The following is a 17,084-nucleotide window of genomic DNA, read 5'->3' on the forward strand; positions in this document are numbered from 1 at the left end:
TTCCCTGGGTTTTCCTCGGACACTTTAAGACAAATCTCGGCACAGTTCCCTGTGAAGTCGGCCCTGGACGCGCGACCCTCCCACCTGAGATAGTCGTGACGTTGCCCGACTGGGCGTGGCCAAGTATACGGCAAGCAGTTCCACGACCAGGTGCTTCTTCTTCTTCGTCCTCTCAAAAGATGGCCGCTTCCGCGTCGGTTTCGGCGCAGTATCACCGGGCGCGGCCATGACGTCCCCACACTGCTGTAATGGCGACTGGGTGACGGCAGGCAAGATGGCTGCTCTCCGGGAAACTGCCGTTATGAACCTGCATCGTCTTTTTGGCATTACATCGTCATGAGGCGATCTACTTGAACGTCTGACCACCATTAAAAGAGATTAGGTGAAATTGCCATGAACATTTCGTGGTGTAGGCAGAACGGACGGTGGTAGAACAAAGGTATCGGATTGCGGTTCGCCCGCCCTGGCTGGAACACCGTCCCATGACTTCTGCTTCTGCAGAGGTACTTCTGCTAAAACACGGGTAGTTTCTTGGCTTGTGGGAATAACACCCTCGGACTCAAGACCATTCTGACTATTTGAGTACAGTCCGGCACCCCCTCCAAAATTTTGCAGAGATTGACAACAATATCGGTCGAAAGACTGGCAAAAATTAGTAGATCAGTAACAGAAGATATATATAGGGAAGAAAGTAGAAGATAATAAACACGGGTGTGACTCTCCAAGACAAATCGGAGAGGCAGGAGCCAAAGAAGAAATGAATAAAATGACAGACGAGGAGAAGGACTGCATGCAACGAAGATCATATCAATTCCGACAGCCCCTTGACAAAGCCCCTGCCACAGGGGTCGCATCCAATGTATTCCTCCGTAGACGAAAGCGTGCTGGGCGAACGCAATGCATCCTGGACAGGCCCTGGTCGCACGTCATAGCAAACGTCAAGGCACACGTGACCTTAACGCTGCGGCCGTGATCGGCGGCCAAACCGTCTGTAAACAATGCGGTTGTTGTTTATGGACGACGTTTTGGATGTTTTTCGATCACGGTAATTATTTTTATCCGATAATCCCGCAGTAAAGCGCGCAGTTCTACACATAGGCTCGTATTGTTGACAACTCCCAAAGGTGTGATGACGACTGCGCGTTAAGACTTACCGAGCCGATGCGATGTACTTAAACTAAGGAGAAATGGGCTACCATGTTGCGGAAGAAGCACCGCATAGTTTACGCTGGCAAAATACAGTAATCTTTTGGTGTTATGACGGCGACAATACGCAGGTAAGCGGCAAAACGACATGTAAACAAAGTCACATGACCTCAAAATTACGTTTTCTATGACGTGCGACCAGGACAAGATGGCAGTTTTGCCAAAGGCACCCGCTTGAGGGTAGTTACAACAATGGCGGGTTTGTGTCACCCCTGTGGTCCCGGCCACGTTGTTGGAGAATCCACATTCTCCAACCGACGTGGTAGGAGCTTTGTCAAGGGGCAGTCTTGCTGTGTTCGCTGCATGAATCTGCAACAGCTTATATATATATATATATATATATATATATATATATATACTCGCATATCGTGCACAACTGCCATTACCGGACAGTGGGAACCTGATTAGTTCATCGGATTGGTGGACAGCGGATACTCTACGGACAAGTCAAGAGCTGATGACTATAGCAGAACGTGGTAGAGACTCCGATGATCACATCTCGTTGTCGATCTGAATAAAGTATACAAGTGATGGTGGAACAGCAGACTCGGGAGCACTAAAATACGACGCCAGTACAGCGAAAGCGACAACAGATGAGAGCAATCACATGTAAGGTACATGGTTTAATTCTGCACTTTTGAAATCTCACTCAGAAAGTATGAGTCTGCTAAAAGCGTTTATCTTGTGTCGCTTGATGCAGGCGCTCTTCTCACGGTTCATAACTGTATTCGATGATGCTGATTGTGTTCCCTTTGGCCAAAGATTGACGTACAGAAGGACGATGAAAGAAAGATGAGGGTGGCTACCACCCGCAATCGCAGAAGGTCATCTGGTATCCCTTGCAGTGTCCGGTCAGGTCTCTGGTGTCGAGGCAATGCTGATTGCACTGGGCTGGGTTGGAAGGGCAGCCGTTGCCGTAGCCGCTGCCACCATCTGCCGACATTTAGAATGATAATAAAGCAATACGTCGTAGAAAGTTCGGGTTAAAATAGCTTCAAAAAGGTTACTCTTCTTGTCAGTCTGTAGGCCGATATGAAATACGTACAGCTACAATCTAAACGCAGAACTTCACAGCGTAGCACGTTGTGCGCCAACCGTTGCCGCGAATGATATGGTTATCATTTGTGATTCGAACGGAGAGGGAGCAGTACACATTTCTGTGTCAACTACACTGTTAAAACAGAACTTCACCACATAGCACGCTCGTAACCAACCATCATTCCGAATGATATCATTCTGTGTATTGATTTGTTGAAAATGGGAGGAGGCGCCTATCTGGGACAGATTATCTTGTCCCAGATAGGCGCCTCCCCCCTGGTTTGAACAAATCAGGACACAGAATGATATTATTTGGAATGATGGCTGGCTATGAGCGTGCTATGTGGTGAAGTTCTGTTTTAACAGTGTAGCATATATCCGAATTGACACAAAGAGGCGTACGCTCCCATTTCTCTTCGAATCAAAAGCGATAATCCTACCATTCGTGACAATGCACTCTTAAAAATGAACTTCACCACATAGCACGCTCCTAGCCAACCATCATCCCGAATGACAACATTCTCGCCCCCGATTTGTTGAAAACGAGAGGCGGAGCCTATTTTGTGGCGTACATCATGGACACAAAACAGTCTCCGCCTCTCGTTTTCAACAAATCGGGGGCGAGAACGCTGTCATCCGGGATGATGGTTGGCTCGGAGCGTGCTATGTGGTGAAGTTCATTTTTAAGAGTGCATTGTCACGAATGGTAGGATTATCGCCCCCACATTCCCCCAGGGCGTCAGTCGTGACGTTGCCCACCTACGTGAGGCCGACAACGGCAAGCCCTTCCACCACCACCACCACCACCACCATCATTTTTAAGAGTGTGGTTGGCGCAGAGAGCGTGCTATTCGGTGAAATTCTGCTCTTAGGGGGGTACACGACAAGAGTACGTTCGAAGTATTGTACACTGTTAAAAGAAAACTTCACCACATAGCACGCTGCTAGCGAACCGCCATTCCGAATAATATAATTATGTGTCCTGCTGATTTGTTCAAATCAGGGGGAGGCGCGTATCTCGGACGCATGCATACTGTGTCCCCGGTGGGCCCCTCCTCCCATTTTCAACAAGTCAGGACACGGAATGATGGTTGGCTAGGAGCGTGCTGTGTGGTGAAGTTCTGTTGAAGTCGGCCCAGGACGCACATTCCCAAAACAGCGTTAGTCGCGACGTCGCCCACTTCTGTGAGGCCGACAACGGCGAGCTCTTTCAGCACCATCACCACCACCACCACACTCTTAAAAAAATGATAGTCACGGCTCCTAGCCAATCATCATCTCGAATGATATGGTTATCTGCTCTGATTTGTTGAAAACTGGAGGCGTACGCCTTTTTTACGACAACTATGAAGAGCATAAGTGTCACAAGGAAGGCGTACGCCTCCCGTACATGATGGTTGGCAGGGAGCGTGCTATGCGGTGAAGTTCATTTCTAGGAGTGCACCATCTATTATAACAGTGTACATACATCAAGATTGTTCCAAGGAACACACGGATGATTACAAATAGCTCAACTATTGCCTTATAAAAACAGTGTTGCTAGTCGTTTATTTTTAATCAATATTCAGTCGCGTTTTTAGCGACCCAACAAACCGCGAAAGCTCTTCTGAGGTGCATCCCCGGTGTACGCGTACAAACACTGTACGTAAAGTTCTGTGTAATACATATGCACTTACCTGCAGCAGGAGGGCTAGAATGCACACCTGAAAGTCACAATGTTAGTCATTACTGTTATGTCCCTCGTTCTTTCCAAGAAACGAACTTACCGAAAGCCATTACGCACACGAGTAAAACCAAGACGATCTTCATGACTTTCTCTTTTCACGCAGTGGGCTATGAATACAAAAAAATACGCAAGTCATGATTAAGAAAGGAGACGAAGAAAAAAGGAAACTCGGCTGATCGGGACAAAGGGAGCGATAAGATAACGTGAATCTCTAAAAGCTGATCCCCTATGAAAATCAGTGTTTATACGTGACATTTCAAAAAGTACGAACGTGCACAATTAGTACAATTAGTGTTAATTAGTAGGCACTTTCATTGGACAATATTTGTAAATTTGCAAAGATCCTCTCTATAGCACATAGGGCGAAACAGGACAAAACGTTCACAGGAACATGTGTTTCAGTTTAGGGGCTAATGACAGTTATATGACTGACAGCTGAAATGGAATGAATATGAAAAGAAAAATGTGAATGTGTTTTTTTTTTAATTAGTACAAAAATTAAACGTGTACAATTAGTGCAATGAGGGAATGCTCTCGAAGGAAGCTCACAAAATATGGAATTAGCTTACATACGTGGTCGTAAGAGGTGCGCTGCAATGGAAGCTTCGGAAGTGTGCTAAAGAACGCCGGGTTGATTTGGTTTATAAAAGGCACACTCGAGGAGGAACTCTGAAAACCAGGAAGGGTGGCCTAATATCGTGCAAGGAAAAGGTTTCATTTTTGTTGCCTCTATGCGGGAAAAGGATAAGGCATGACCTAGTTCCGTACGACAGTACGTCATGTTAACAAACAAGCCCAAGGCCTCACCGAGAAAAGTTTCCGGTGTCAGCAACGAGAAACGACGTTCAAGATTTTTTTTTCTGTTGCTTTTGCATACCCATGTTGGAATGTGTTCTATAGAACGCCAAGTATTTGAATGCTATATAGCACATCACACCCTATAATCAAAGTTCGTATGTGCTCCTCCACTTCCAGTGGGAGCGAGGGATTAGCCACTCTGGCTCATCTGCACTCCCTTACCTCCCTCCCTACTCATATTCCCCTAGGAGGGAGGTAAGGGAGTGCTTACCTCCCGAACTGCGCGCCGTGCTTACAGCGTGCTATACGCGAGGTGTATAGCTTAATTGTCACAAGTGTCGTATATAGAGTGAACCCTCGTTAATACGACCCACTGCCGTTCCTGCGGATTTTGGTCATACAGCGAATTGTCATATTAACGAGAAACACACCCTCCGCGGACCGGACACACGGCTACATAAAACAGAAGCCGACGTAATTATGATTTACTTTCTGAAAAATCTGTTAAAATTGACTAGGTCAAACAATTTTCAGTCATTAATTTTTCTAAATGGACAATAGCACCATCAATTGCGGACACGTTATCTACCTTTATCTACTCAAAAAATAACCAGGCAACCTGTGACGCCCAGTACTTTAACACGTGTCATCCTGTGAGCGAGGCACGAGGTAGCCTATCCCGGGGCTGCTCTGAGGGTCACGTGACGTGGTCATAATAGCTGGAATACATTGCCTGTGCTTGACCCTACTTGTGACAAAAATATTTGTCATTGTCCCATAAACGGATTGTCATATTAACGAAGGGGATTTACACGCCGGCGGGACGGTTCCCGAGAAAAACGGTCATAAAGCGAGTATGTCAGATTAACGGGGGTCATATTAACGAGGGCTCACTGTAGTCGTTAATTGCTCCTTGAATGGGTAAAAAATGGCTTTTCGCGTTTCCAGCGAGAAATGTCGAGCGCGTATGATATCATTCGTGATAGAGTAATTATGGAAAGTCACGTGATGTTTCCCTGGCACAGCAGTTGTCGTGATGCGTGACACCCTCGGCGCTCCATAGCTGAAATCTCATATTACACGTGGGTCTTACTTCCCTTGTGTTTCCTCATCAAGACGCAATGGATCATACCCGTAGGGCTATCTAGTTCTGTTTATTATGCGATAATTTCGCTCGTTCTAATTTTACGCCAGCGTCGCGAACAAGTACTTCCATGGAAGACACGGAAGAGTCGCACAGAACGAAACGGATGAGTGGAAAATGAAGACTTTAGTAAAAGACCGTTCGAGAAGGCCGAGAATAACGTCTGTGCAAAATTGATAAAACCACAGGATGCACAGTAGACGCTGCTTCCGTGTCACTGCCTTGCTTACACAGGCTATCCAATGTTACGATTTCCAGAAGTTACAATTCGTCGTATTGGACACGTGTAGACGTGAATGGAACCAACCCTTACTGAGCCTGTCCAATCGAGACAAAGTTCCTGTACCCAATCGTACGCTTTAGGCTTACTTAGCTTTCCAGTGTGCCTTTGATATACGCTAGCATTTGCTTTGAGCATCGCAGTTGCTACACGATCATCAAATAAATACTGTAAGTGCTCCTTTATTCTGGCGTTATACTACCCTTTAACTGCCTGTCACCAGGGCTGAAAGATGAAAGTCACTGAAAAGGTTAGCCAGCTGTAGGGTCACCTTTTCAGTGACTTTCATCTTTCATCGTTGATTTCTTAGGCAATTTGAGGCTTTGTTTGTATCTGTCCCTTCTATGTCGTTCCAGCCTCAGAACATCAGTTTATCTCTTGTTCACCAGGGCTGTATTCACGAACGCAGTCGCTGCATTGACTTTATATTTTTACACGAATATGCATACTTTATTTCATGTACACATATTCACGTTCAGTTCCGGTATTTGTTTCGGAAACTGCAGTTTTCCAGTTGGTGTTCGAGGAGCTATCTCTCATCATGAAGGTTCTCGCATTTACCCTGATGTTTTTGGCGCTTATCTGTAAGTATACCTCGCATGCAGCTTCGTCATAAACACAGTTGTTAGTCGGCTTATAGCAGGAAAACACCAGATGACATCATCATTTCTAATTGAATTGCTGTTGTTGTTATCGTTGCCTATAATGGGAAGCAATGAAATGTGAATGTCGAATCTTGATTTACTGCAGGTGATCTTTCTGCTCTCCTCATTTCTCATATTTGTGGGAAGAGTACAATGTACTGGTTGATTGCCCAATCATATACCAACAATAATAATGATGGCTTGTGACTTGCAGCCTTCGTCACGTCCCTCTGCGAGAGTGAGGCAGAAAGTGCCGCGGGATGTGTCCTGAAGGAGAAGGAGAATTGGAAATTCGACGATGTGGAGTCTCTAGATCTCTTCATGTATATCGTCTGCTGGTGAGTGTCATAAGTGCCCATATCAGCTGTGGACATATCCCGTCCTGTCTAAAAAATGTATCCATGACGAAAACCCGAGACTGGGAAAAAGACGGTGACAGGATCTCGCTTTTTAACCATTTTATCTGTAAAAAATGTAGTTTCCTTCCATTTTTTAAATTTCATTTTCTCTGGTATGGACTAGTAACATAAACCATAAACCAGGAAAATGGAAGGTGGATGAATGTGAAGGGCATCAGAAGTTCAGTATCGTGTCGCATGGATCCATAAGTTCACAAGTCTTATGAAAATTTGGTGCCATCGTAAAGATAATGGATTCATGATACCACAAAAATGTCTGCTTTTTACTGTTTTTCAGCATTACAGAAGATATCGAGAGATGTGTGCGAAGACACTTGACGGGACCATGTTCTGCCTCTGCGTCTGCGGCATCCGAAACGGCTAGAAACGATTTCTTCGATCTTCTAGGGGCAGAGCTAGAAGATGACTTCTGCGAAGCACGCTCGGGTCCCTCATGCAATGACCTGAAATCTCGTTTTGGAAACTGAGCGACCAGGGTTAATTGCATTGTCACTGTCCTGTATTAAACTGCCATTTGCTAAACCATCTCATCTTGACCACACTTAATCTCTGGTACAACGGTACTGACGTTGAAACTGTGCACGTTTTGCTCTACTGGCTGCCGCCTTCTTCGGCACGTCTCCACCTAATCCTACCACCCAATCCGCCTGATCTACATCTAATCTAATCTACCAACGAGGTAAATTTATCGTAGCAATGATAAAACATGGTATAGTTTAACAGGTGTGTATAACCCTTTCGGTTTTCTACACGGTAGCATCATCTCGGGAGTACAACTTAACGTTTTACCCACGTACAGCAAAGGGGATTATACGGTGCTAAGTGGCACGCTATAGCTTTTGTCGAAAGTATGGCTCGATTTGTACGTATCTCTGCATCCTATACAAGCGTTCTTCCTCCGGGCTGTCGACCCAAAATTGGCCTCTCCCTCTTTGCAAACAAGTGACGTCATAGTGTTCGACAGCGCCCCCAATTTGGTAGAGTGGAACTACGCTCGAAGCTAGAGGCGAACAAGGCCGCGCCCGAAAGCCACGGTCTTGAGGGGATTACGATCCTACTTTTCTTTCAGTACTCGGCAGCGAACAAGTGCCCATTCGTGGAACCCAGCCCTCCCCTTCCAATTTGTTTCGGTTTCAGTCTCTCTACCAACGTCATAATGACGTTCTTTCGTACACGTCTATATATTCGCATGAACCTTTAACACGTCGTCCCTAACCTTTTAGATACCACGCAAATGATGAGGAAGGTGCCCAGATGAAGAACAGTCTCTGTTCGAAATAATGGCGACCGTCGCGCCGAGGCATATCCCTTTACCTGTTATTAGAGGGTATCCTACAACAGAACATGCAATACAGGAGATGAAGGAAACAAATGCCACAGAAGTCTGCACGTTCAGTTTTCTGTGAACGCCTTTTTGTACGTATCATTTAAAACGTGTCCCATCGGTCCAGACCCTCCCTGTCTTCAACAAATCGTGAAAGAGAACAATGTGACCCCAAATGGCAGTTGATTCTGAGTTGGTTATGCGGTGAAGACCTCTTTTTAGGGTGTAGCTTTGTTAAACACGGAGTGCAGTTCCGGAAGAACGCTCCGTTATCCCATCCTGGAAAAATGAATTAAAAAAAAGAAGAAGAAGAAGAAAGGTGATACGTATCGTAAAGATTATGCTAATGTTATTAGAGTGTTTTAGTTGTAGCGTACGCTATCACCAAGGAAGTTGTGTTGAACACTGCGCAAAACTATACGTTGGCCAGAGCGTGTACTCCCGCCGTCTCTTGGCGTACGCAATATTAAAGCCTGGCTCGCTTATTGTTGTTTGTAGTTTTGTGTCGCGTTTTGTGTTATTGTCGCTTATTGTCTGTATTTTTATATTGTATTGTTAATTATTGCCTCGCTTTACGTTGCCAAGTTCAAAATAAAACAGTGCAAACTTCTAAAAGTCGCACACGCAAAAAAAAAAAAAATCCATCATCCCCATATCATCGTCATCATGCATCTCTCTCTCTCTCTCTGTCCAAATCGAGTAAACAATGAGAATGGACCAAGGCAGACCACCATTAGGGACGTGGCCGTGAATCCGGGTCCTATAGTACATGGCGCACGGACGATGTACGAATGAACTTCCATTCTATGTCTGCAATAACAGGATATCCCGGCGTTAACGAGGCCGGATGTCTTGCTGAGGGAGAACGCAGCTTCGAGAAAAGCAAGATTGTTCGTTACTTTAATTAGCTGTCAAACGTGGCTGACACATGATGTTGAGAAATGATCATGTACTTCACCACATAATAACCGACACTCTTAAAAATGCGGAGGCGTTGGTGGTGGTGCACTTAAAAGTACACTTCACCGCGTAGCACGCTCCTAGCCAACCACACTCTTAAAAATGAACTTCGCCGCATAGCACGCTCCTAGCCAACCATTATCTCGAATGATATCGTTATGTGATCTGGTTTCTTGAAAACGGGAGGCGTACGCCTTTTTTTGTGACAATTATGAACATCATAAGTGACACAAAAAAGGCGTACGCCTCCCGTTTTGAACAAATCAGGGCACATAGCGATATCATTCGAGATGATGGTTGGTTAGGAGCGTGCTACGCGGCGAAGTTCATTTTTAAGAGTGCATCATCTCGAATGACATCGTGCTCTCCCCTGATTTGATTGTTAAAAACGGGAGACATAGACCTTTTCTTATGACATCATCGTCTCTTTACGCCTTTTTTGTGACACTTATGCTGATCATAATTGTCACGAAAAACGTACGCCTCCAGTTTTCAACAAATTAGGGCAGGTAACGATATCATTCGAGATGATGGGTGGCTATGAGCGTGCTATGCGATGAAGTTCATTTCTAGGAGTGTGGCCACACTTCAAACTTAACGCATTATACGGAATGACAGTAACGTCCTAACTAGCCATCATCTCGAATCATATCGTGCTCTCCCCTGATTTGTTGAAAATAGGACGCGTATATGCCTTCTCTGATACAATTATGTCGTGCATAATTATCACAAAAAAAGGCGTATTCCTCCTGTTTTGAACAAATCAAGGAAGATAACAATGTCATTTGAGATGATGGTTGGTTAGGAGGCGAAATTACTGCCATTCCGTATAATGCGTTAAGTTTGACGTGTGGCCAGGGTATTAAACACTCCCAGCCATAGCAACCATTCCGAATGATATCATTCTGTCTCCTGATTTGTTGAAAATGGGAGGAGGCGTCTACCTTGGACACATTATGCGTGTCCAAGATAGGCGTCTCCTTCTGTTTACAACGGATCATTAAAAATGTATCATTCGGAGTGATGGTTTCTTAGGCGAGTTTTCAGTGGTGAAGTTGTGTTTTAATAGTGTACCATTACACTGTCACCCCTGATTTGTGTACACTCTAAAAACAGAACTTCACCACAAAGCACGGTGAAGGCCAGCCATTGCACAGAATGGTACTTTTATCACTCCCAATTTGTGGAAAGCGTAGAGCGTACGCCTTTTTTGGGGAACTGCATATGTGTCCCAAAAGGGCATGCGCCTCCGGTTTTTAACCAATCAGGGGGCAGAACGATGTCATTCGGGATGGTGATTGGCTAAGAGCGTGCTATGTGGTGACGTTCTGTTTTTAGAGCACATTTCCCCAGGGCGTCAGTCGTGACGTTGCCCACATACGTGAGGCCGACAACGGCAAGCCCTTTCAACATCACCACCACCACCACCACCACCACCTGTTTTTAGAGTGTAGAGCGCGCAACGTACGCCTTTTTGTGTCTTTTGCCAATTCATGTAACTGCGTGTCACAAAAAAGAGTACATGTCCTATTTTCAACAAATAGGGAAATAAAACTGCTATTATTCTGTATAAGGGTTTGTTTTGAGTGTGCTATGCGGTGAAGTTGTGTTTTACGAGCGTGATAACTCACCTGCTTAGTAATCCTGTAAAGCTTGCTTCACCTACCGCTTGTATGCGGGAGGTGAAGCCAACTTGGTGCTTGCGTGTCTTTTGCAAAGTATGTATTGCCATCATGTAGGTAGTCCCCTTTACGCCGACGGAAACTTTATCGTAAGTACTGGTTAACAACGCTACTAAGGGGAGATTGCTTTTTGCACGTGCCATACCATGCAAACAATTCTGAAAGTCCGGAAGAGTCGTAACGGAAGGCTGTACAGAACTAGAACTTGATGTGTCACTCACCGCTGACCATTACGGAAGAGCCGGGTCGAGGTTAGCTACCGGCGAGAAGCACTTACAATGACAGCTCGGACGATGTGTGCACGCAGCCCGGCTCTCACTGCCTGGAAGATAGCCATATCCCACCATCTGAGTCATAAATTTTCGTTTTTCAATGCACAAAGATTGCGTAGGGATTTTGCAAGTGAACTCTCCTCCACTGTTGCTTTTGGTGCCAAGTTTTGTGGTGATGTTTTCATTCATTCCGTTTCAAAGTGTATAGATTTGTGTAGTTTCCCTTACTTTTCTGAATAACGCGTCCTGGAGTAGCCAGTCCCGAGTGGCTCGAGACTAACATCTCCATTGTTTTCTTTTACAAATCAATCAATCATATTTTGATTTTTGTTGTTGTTGAAATTCTGCGTCTCCTAGCGCTTGCAAGAGTACATAATACATGAAACCATGAAACACATGAACATGATCCGCCTATGATCTGCCTGCGTACCTGTGCGCTGTGTGTGGGTTTTTGTGTGCTGTGATTTTGTCTACCGTTCTGATGTCTTACTGACTCCACTGACTATCGACCCTATTTAGCATCGTTCATCACCTCATCATCAGGACACATCTCATCCTGCCCCATTGTGCCTTGGGGTAGTGGGCCGCACCTTACGTGTCGTATTTCCCAATTCATTATCATTAATTTATTTGTTGTTCTTGTTTGGAACACATGAGCTGGTCTCAGAGCACAATCGATGAGTTGAAAATGAAGGCTTTAGTAAGAGTACGTCCGAGAAGGCCGAGAATGCAAAACTTCAATAGACATTTGCGGAAGGCGAGGATATAACGTCTGCGCAAAATCGATAAAACCACAGGATGCACCGTAGACGCTGGTGCCATGTCACTTCCTTGCTTAGATTGGCAGTGTTTCATCTTGCGATTTCCAGAAGTTACAATTGGTCGTGTTCGACACGTGTAGACGTGTATGGCACCAACCCCTATTGAGCCCGTCCAATGGAGACAGAGTTCATGTACCCAATCGCACGCTTTCTGCTTTCTTAGCTTTCCAGTGCGTCTTTGATATACGCTAACATTTGCTGTGAGCATCGCAGTTGTTACACGGTCATCAAAGAATTCCTGTAAGTCCTCCTTTAATCTGACGTTACACTACCCTTTAAGTGCTAGTCACCAGGGCTGTATTCACGAACGCAGTCGCTGCATTGACCTTATATTTCTAAACGAATATGCATACTTTATTTCATGTACACATATTCACGTTCAGTTCCGGTATTTGTTTCGGAAACTGCAGTTTTCCAGTTGGTCTTCGAGGAGCTATCTCTCATCATGAAGGTTCTCGCATTTGCCCTGATGTTTTTGGCGCTTATCTGTAAGTATACCTCGCATGCAGCTTCGTCACAGACACAGTTCTCATAGTTGCCTCATAGCGGGAAGACACCAGATGACATCATCATTTCTAATTTAATTGCTGCTCTTCCTATTGTTGCCTAATGGGAAGCAATGACGTTGTGAATGTCGAAACCTTAATTTCTGTTGGCGACCTTTCTGTTCTCCTCATTTTTAATATCGAAGTGAAGAGTACGACGTACACTCTTAAAAATGAACTTCACCGCATAGCACGCTCCTAGCCAACCATTATCTCGAATGATATCGTTATCTGTCCTGATTTGTTGAAAACGGGAGGCGTACACCTTTTCTGTGGCACTTATGCTGCTCATAATTCTCACAGAAAAGGCGTTTGTTCGACGGCGGTGGGCCGTTGGGATCTCGCCTGTGAAACTAAGGTATGCAATAAATCCTTGTTTGTTATTTGAACCTTTTGCCTGCTGTGTCTTCCTCGGCGACGGAGCGGACGGACTGACGCCCCGAGGTTGTGGAAACACGGGTTTCCACAGCCTCCAGTTTTCAACAAATCAGGGCTGATAACGATATCATTCGAGATAATGGTTGGCTAGGAGCGTGCTATGCGGTGAAGTTCATTTTTAAGAGTGTACTGGTTGAGTGCCCAATCATATAACAACAAGAATAATAATTATAATGGCTTGTGTGTTGCAGCCCTCGTCGTGTCCCTCTGCGAGAGTGAGGCAGAAAGCGTCGCCGCATCATGTACGGAGAAGGTGAGGGAGAGTTGGAAATACATCACTATACAGGATCCACTACTTGTCGGGCGTTTCATCTGCTGGTAAGAATCATAAGTGCCCATATCAGCTATAGACATATTTTCCCGCTCTGTCTAAACGTGTAGTTTCATTTTTTACTTCCTTTTCTTTGGTACGGACTTTGCACGATAAATGAACGCCAAGAACAACATTCACTTCTTTGCAGCTCGTCGAACATGTCTTCTACAGCGGCACTAACTTCAGTCATGCGTAATATTTCGCTGTAGAATACACGATATAATTAGAAATAGAAAAGAAAACGGAGGATATAAGCACCGTCACATTTGAATCCGATCGCATTTATAGGTTTTGAAGACGACGATTGATGAGATCATATTATGTGTCCAATAGACGGAATATGCGCTCTCCATCTATACTCTTAAAAATGAACTTCATCGCATAGCATGCTCCTAGCCAACCATCATCTCGAATGGTATCGTTATGTACCCCGATTTGTTGAAGACGGGATGTACGCCTTTTCTGCGACAATTATGAACAGCATAAGCGTCACAGAAAAGGCGTACGCCTCCCGTTTTCAACAAATCAAGGTCAAGGTCAAATCGAGGTCATGGGATTTTTTTCTGACAATAACTTTTGCCAGATATCGGTAACATTTTTATTTCATTTCAATTGACGGAAAGTTAATTTCTTGAATTGAACTCCGAAATTTCCCAAGGCAACCTAACGTTTTCTTTGCGGAAATGGGTTCCCCGTGGTCATTTTACTCAGTATAGCACATAATCCCACTCGTAATGCAATGGCAATTGCCGAAATAAATTCGCCGAAAATCCGTGTAAATGAGCTCTTGGCTCCGCCTCTTTTTTGACGGCTCGTAGTTTGAGCACAAAGCCGCGAAGAAGCTAGTGAAGAAGTCTAGTGAAGCCTCATTTGCTGTGAAATAATTCTGCAACTTAGTTTATCGCGTAGGCACAGAAAGAATCCCGCCGCAAGCTTTGTATTTGACGATCGTAGCAATGGCTTGAGCCAAAGTTTATTATTGCTTGTGATTCATATTTAGCTGTCCAAGAACACTACAAGGGATTGGTGTTGGTGGACAACGTTAAGTAGTTATAGATGTAGTTAAACTACATTGCAGTAGTTAAAAAGTAGTTTTAACTACTCCCCTGAAAAGTAGTTGAACTACTAGTTAAACTACTCAATCACAAAGTAGTTAGTAGTTATAGTTAAACTACTGTAGACGTAGTTAGTGGCCATCTCTGGTGTCGCCTATAAATCTGTAAGTTCACAAGTCTTATGAGAATTTGGCATCACCGCAACGACAATGGTTTCATGATACAACAAAAATGCCTGCTGTTTACTGTTTTTCAGCATGGCAGACGACCTGGATCTATGTGTTCGAGGACGCTTGACGGGACCATGTTCTGATTTAGCGGCTTCGGCATCTGAAAAGGCTAGAAAAGATTTCTTCAGTGCTATAGGGCGAAGCATGGAGATGTGCGTTGACCGCACGGGTCTCGAATGCAATGACCTGAACCCTAATTTTGGAAACTTAGCGACCATGCAGGATTAATCGCATCGTTACTGTTCTGTATTAAACCTGACATTCTGACATTTGCTGAACTGTCTCATCTCGACCACACTTATTCTCTCGTATAACGGTATACTGACGTTGAAACTGTGCATGTTTTTCTACCCCATTGCTGGTGGGAATGTGGGGAATAAAATAACGAGCCCCTTCACAATAACGATCGAAGTCCGATGGTGCAGACTGTGAGTATCGCCTGTGACGATGAACCTCCCCACTCTCCAAAGCCAAAAATAAAGTTGTTGTTGTTTTGCATGTTTTTCTCTGCTGGCTGTCGCCATCTTGACAGAAAAACGCTGGTAATTTGATAAGATCTACATACTACAATAACAGGCTACGAAACGATGGGTATTACAAGTGATATATATATATATATTTACTTTAGGTTAGAACGCGGCATTCGGCGGGGGACAGTAAGGGACAATGTGGGTCAACGGAGAAAAGCAGAGAGTGGGTGCTGATGTCACGTGACCATTGAGACTGCATCATGGGGCCAGTGAGACTTGAGACGAGGTAACGGGCGAGGTTCCATGGCGAAGCTTGCAAGCTTGCTTGCAAATTTTGCAATTTGCTCGCAAGAGCCCGTCCGCGAATCGGCAACATCCTCTGTGTATGATGTCACGTTGTATGATGTATGTATGATGCCAGTTCGCGTCGCAGGCGGGTCGTAGCAGCTGCCGTTCACGGCCGTGGTTAATATAGAATATTTTCGCTATTTGAATGATTTTCAACTTCGTATTTCACAGAGTGAATGCTTTAGTACAGAGGAACTAGTTGAAAATGATCGTAATCTTGTCAAATATCTTTTCGTGGTCCCTTTAATGCAACATGAACCAAAACCAAGCATCGTGCTGTTTGAAGACATTCATTGAGGACGTTCCACGCCGAGACTGGGAGGTGACCCGGGTTTTCAATCTGGGCGCCGACTGTGCTGCTGTCTGGGTCTTTTCACTGGGTTTTCCTCAGACGGGCTTTAAGACAAATGTCGGCACAGTTACCTGTGAAGTCGGCCCAGGACGTTACTCGCCTGAGTGTGGACGACTACGGCAAGCAGTTCCATAACCATCACCACCACTCATCCAAATAAGCATATCCTGCCGTCAACGCGAAACAAGCCACACGTCGGGGCTGGACAGTTGCACATATTTCTTTTGGTCTCTACCTAAACTACCTCTAATGTAATCTACGAACAATAAGGTTCATTTATCGCAGTAGTGGTGCAACATGGTATCTTTTAACATGATGCAACATTTTTGGTTTTAAACACGGTAGAATCAGCTAGCGAGGACAACATTCCCGTTCTGCCCACGCAGAGAAGAGGGGACTACAAGATGTTAAAGTGCCACGGTTCGGCATCCGTCGCTTTAAACAGTCGAAAGTGTGGCTTGATTTGTACGTATCTCTGCACGCTAGGATTCAACAACAACAACAACATAGATGAATGGATGATAATGATGTGGGATGTTTCCCTGCGTTGAGTGCAGGACGCTAGGATTCAAACATATCGCCATATGCGATGAATACTGTGAAAAGTGCGTTGGGGAGTCCTGAGCATATTGGAAAAGTCAATTTTTGACACGGTGGAAATGTGTTGGAATGAAATATAAAATATATGGAATATGTGTAAATATGAGGATGAGTATTTGTTATCCCACCAGTAGGCAACCCAATTCAAGTAGGGTTGTAGCGCACGCAATCGCAGAGGAAGTTGCGTTCAACACTGCGCATGCACTAAACGCAAAACTACGTTGCGCTGACAGAGTACTCGCCCCCCCCCCCCCCCTCCCGTCTCTTATGGCGTACGCGATATTAAAGCCGGTCTCGATTGACGTTACCGAATCCAAAATAGTACAAACCTGTAAAGGTCGCACGCAAAAATAAAAGGTAAATATAAGCCAACCAAATAGTTCAGTTCAGTCTGTCCGCGACGTTGGGTCGTCAGTTGC

The 17,084-nt window shown here is 44.9% G+C and overlaps 1 protein-coding gene and 2 long non-coding RNA genes across 4 annotated transcripts; 2 read left to right on the top strand and 1 right to left on the bottom strand.

The window, feature by feature from the left end:
* Positions 1-3,920: 3,920 nt before the first annotated feature.
* LOC135400045 (uncharacterized) lies at positions 3,921-4,688 on the bottom strand. Its single transcript, XR_010424497.1, has 3 exons — positions 4,540-4,688; positions 4,011-4,077; positions 3,921-3,947 (listed from the first exon to the last, which is right to left on the bottom strand). It is a non-coding gene; the product is annotated as an uncharacterized LOC135400045 (long non-coding RNA).
* A 1,477-nt stretch (positions 4,689-6,165) lies between these two features.
* On the top strand, positions 6,166-7,780 carry LOC135400046 (uncharacterized). Its single transcript, XM_064631789.1, has 4 exons — positions 6,166-6,362; positions 6,699-6,776; positions 7,051-7,174; positions 7,533-7,780. The coding sequence occupies exons 2-4, from the start codon at positions 6,734-6,736 to the stop codon at positions 7,720-7,722; spliced, it is 357 nt and encodes a 118-aa protein (XP_064487859.1). The 5' UTR covers positions 6,166-6,362; positions 6,699-6,733; the 3' UTR covers positions 7,723-7,780.
* A 4,599-nt stretch (positions 7,781-12,379) lies between these two features.
* LOC135400048 (uncharacterized) lies at positions 12,380-15,169 on the top strand. 2 transcript variants are annotated; one of them, XR_010424499.1, is made up of 4 exons: positions 12,380-12,554; positions 12,698-12,802; positions 13,489-13,615; positions 14,922-15,169. It is a non-coding gene; the product is annotated as an uncharacterized LOC135400048 (long non-coding RNA). The 2 variants fall into 2 exon arrangements; XR_010424498.1 differs by having other exon boundaries at positions 12,382-12,554; positions 12,725-12,802.
* Positions 15,170-17,084: the final 1,915 nt, after the last annotated feature.

This window comes from Ornithodoros turicata, chromosome 7 (genome assembly GCF_037126465.1).
Source record: "Ornithodoros turicata isolate Travis chromosome 7, ASM3712646v1, whole genome shotgun sequence".
Classification (NCBI taxonomy): domain Eukaryota; kingdom Metazoa; phylum Arthropoda; class Arachnida; order Ixodida; family Argasidae; genus Ornithodoros; species Ornithodoros turicata.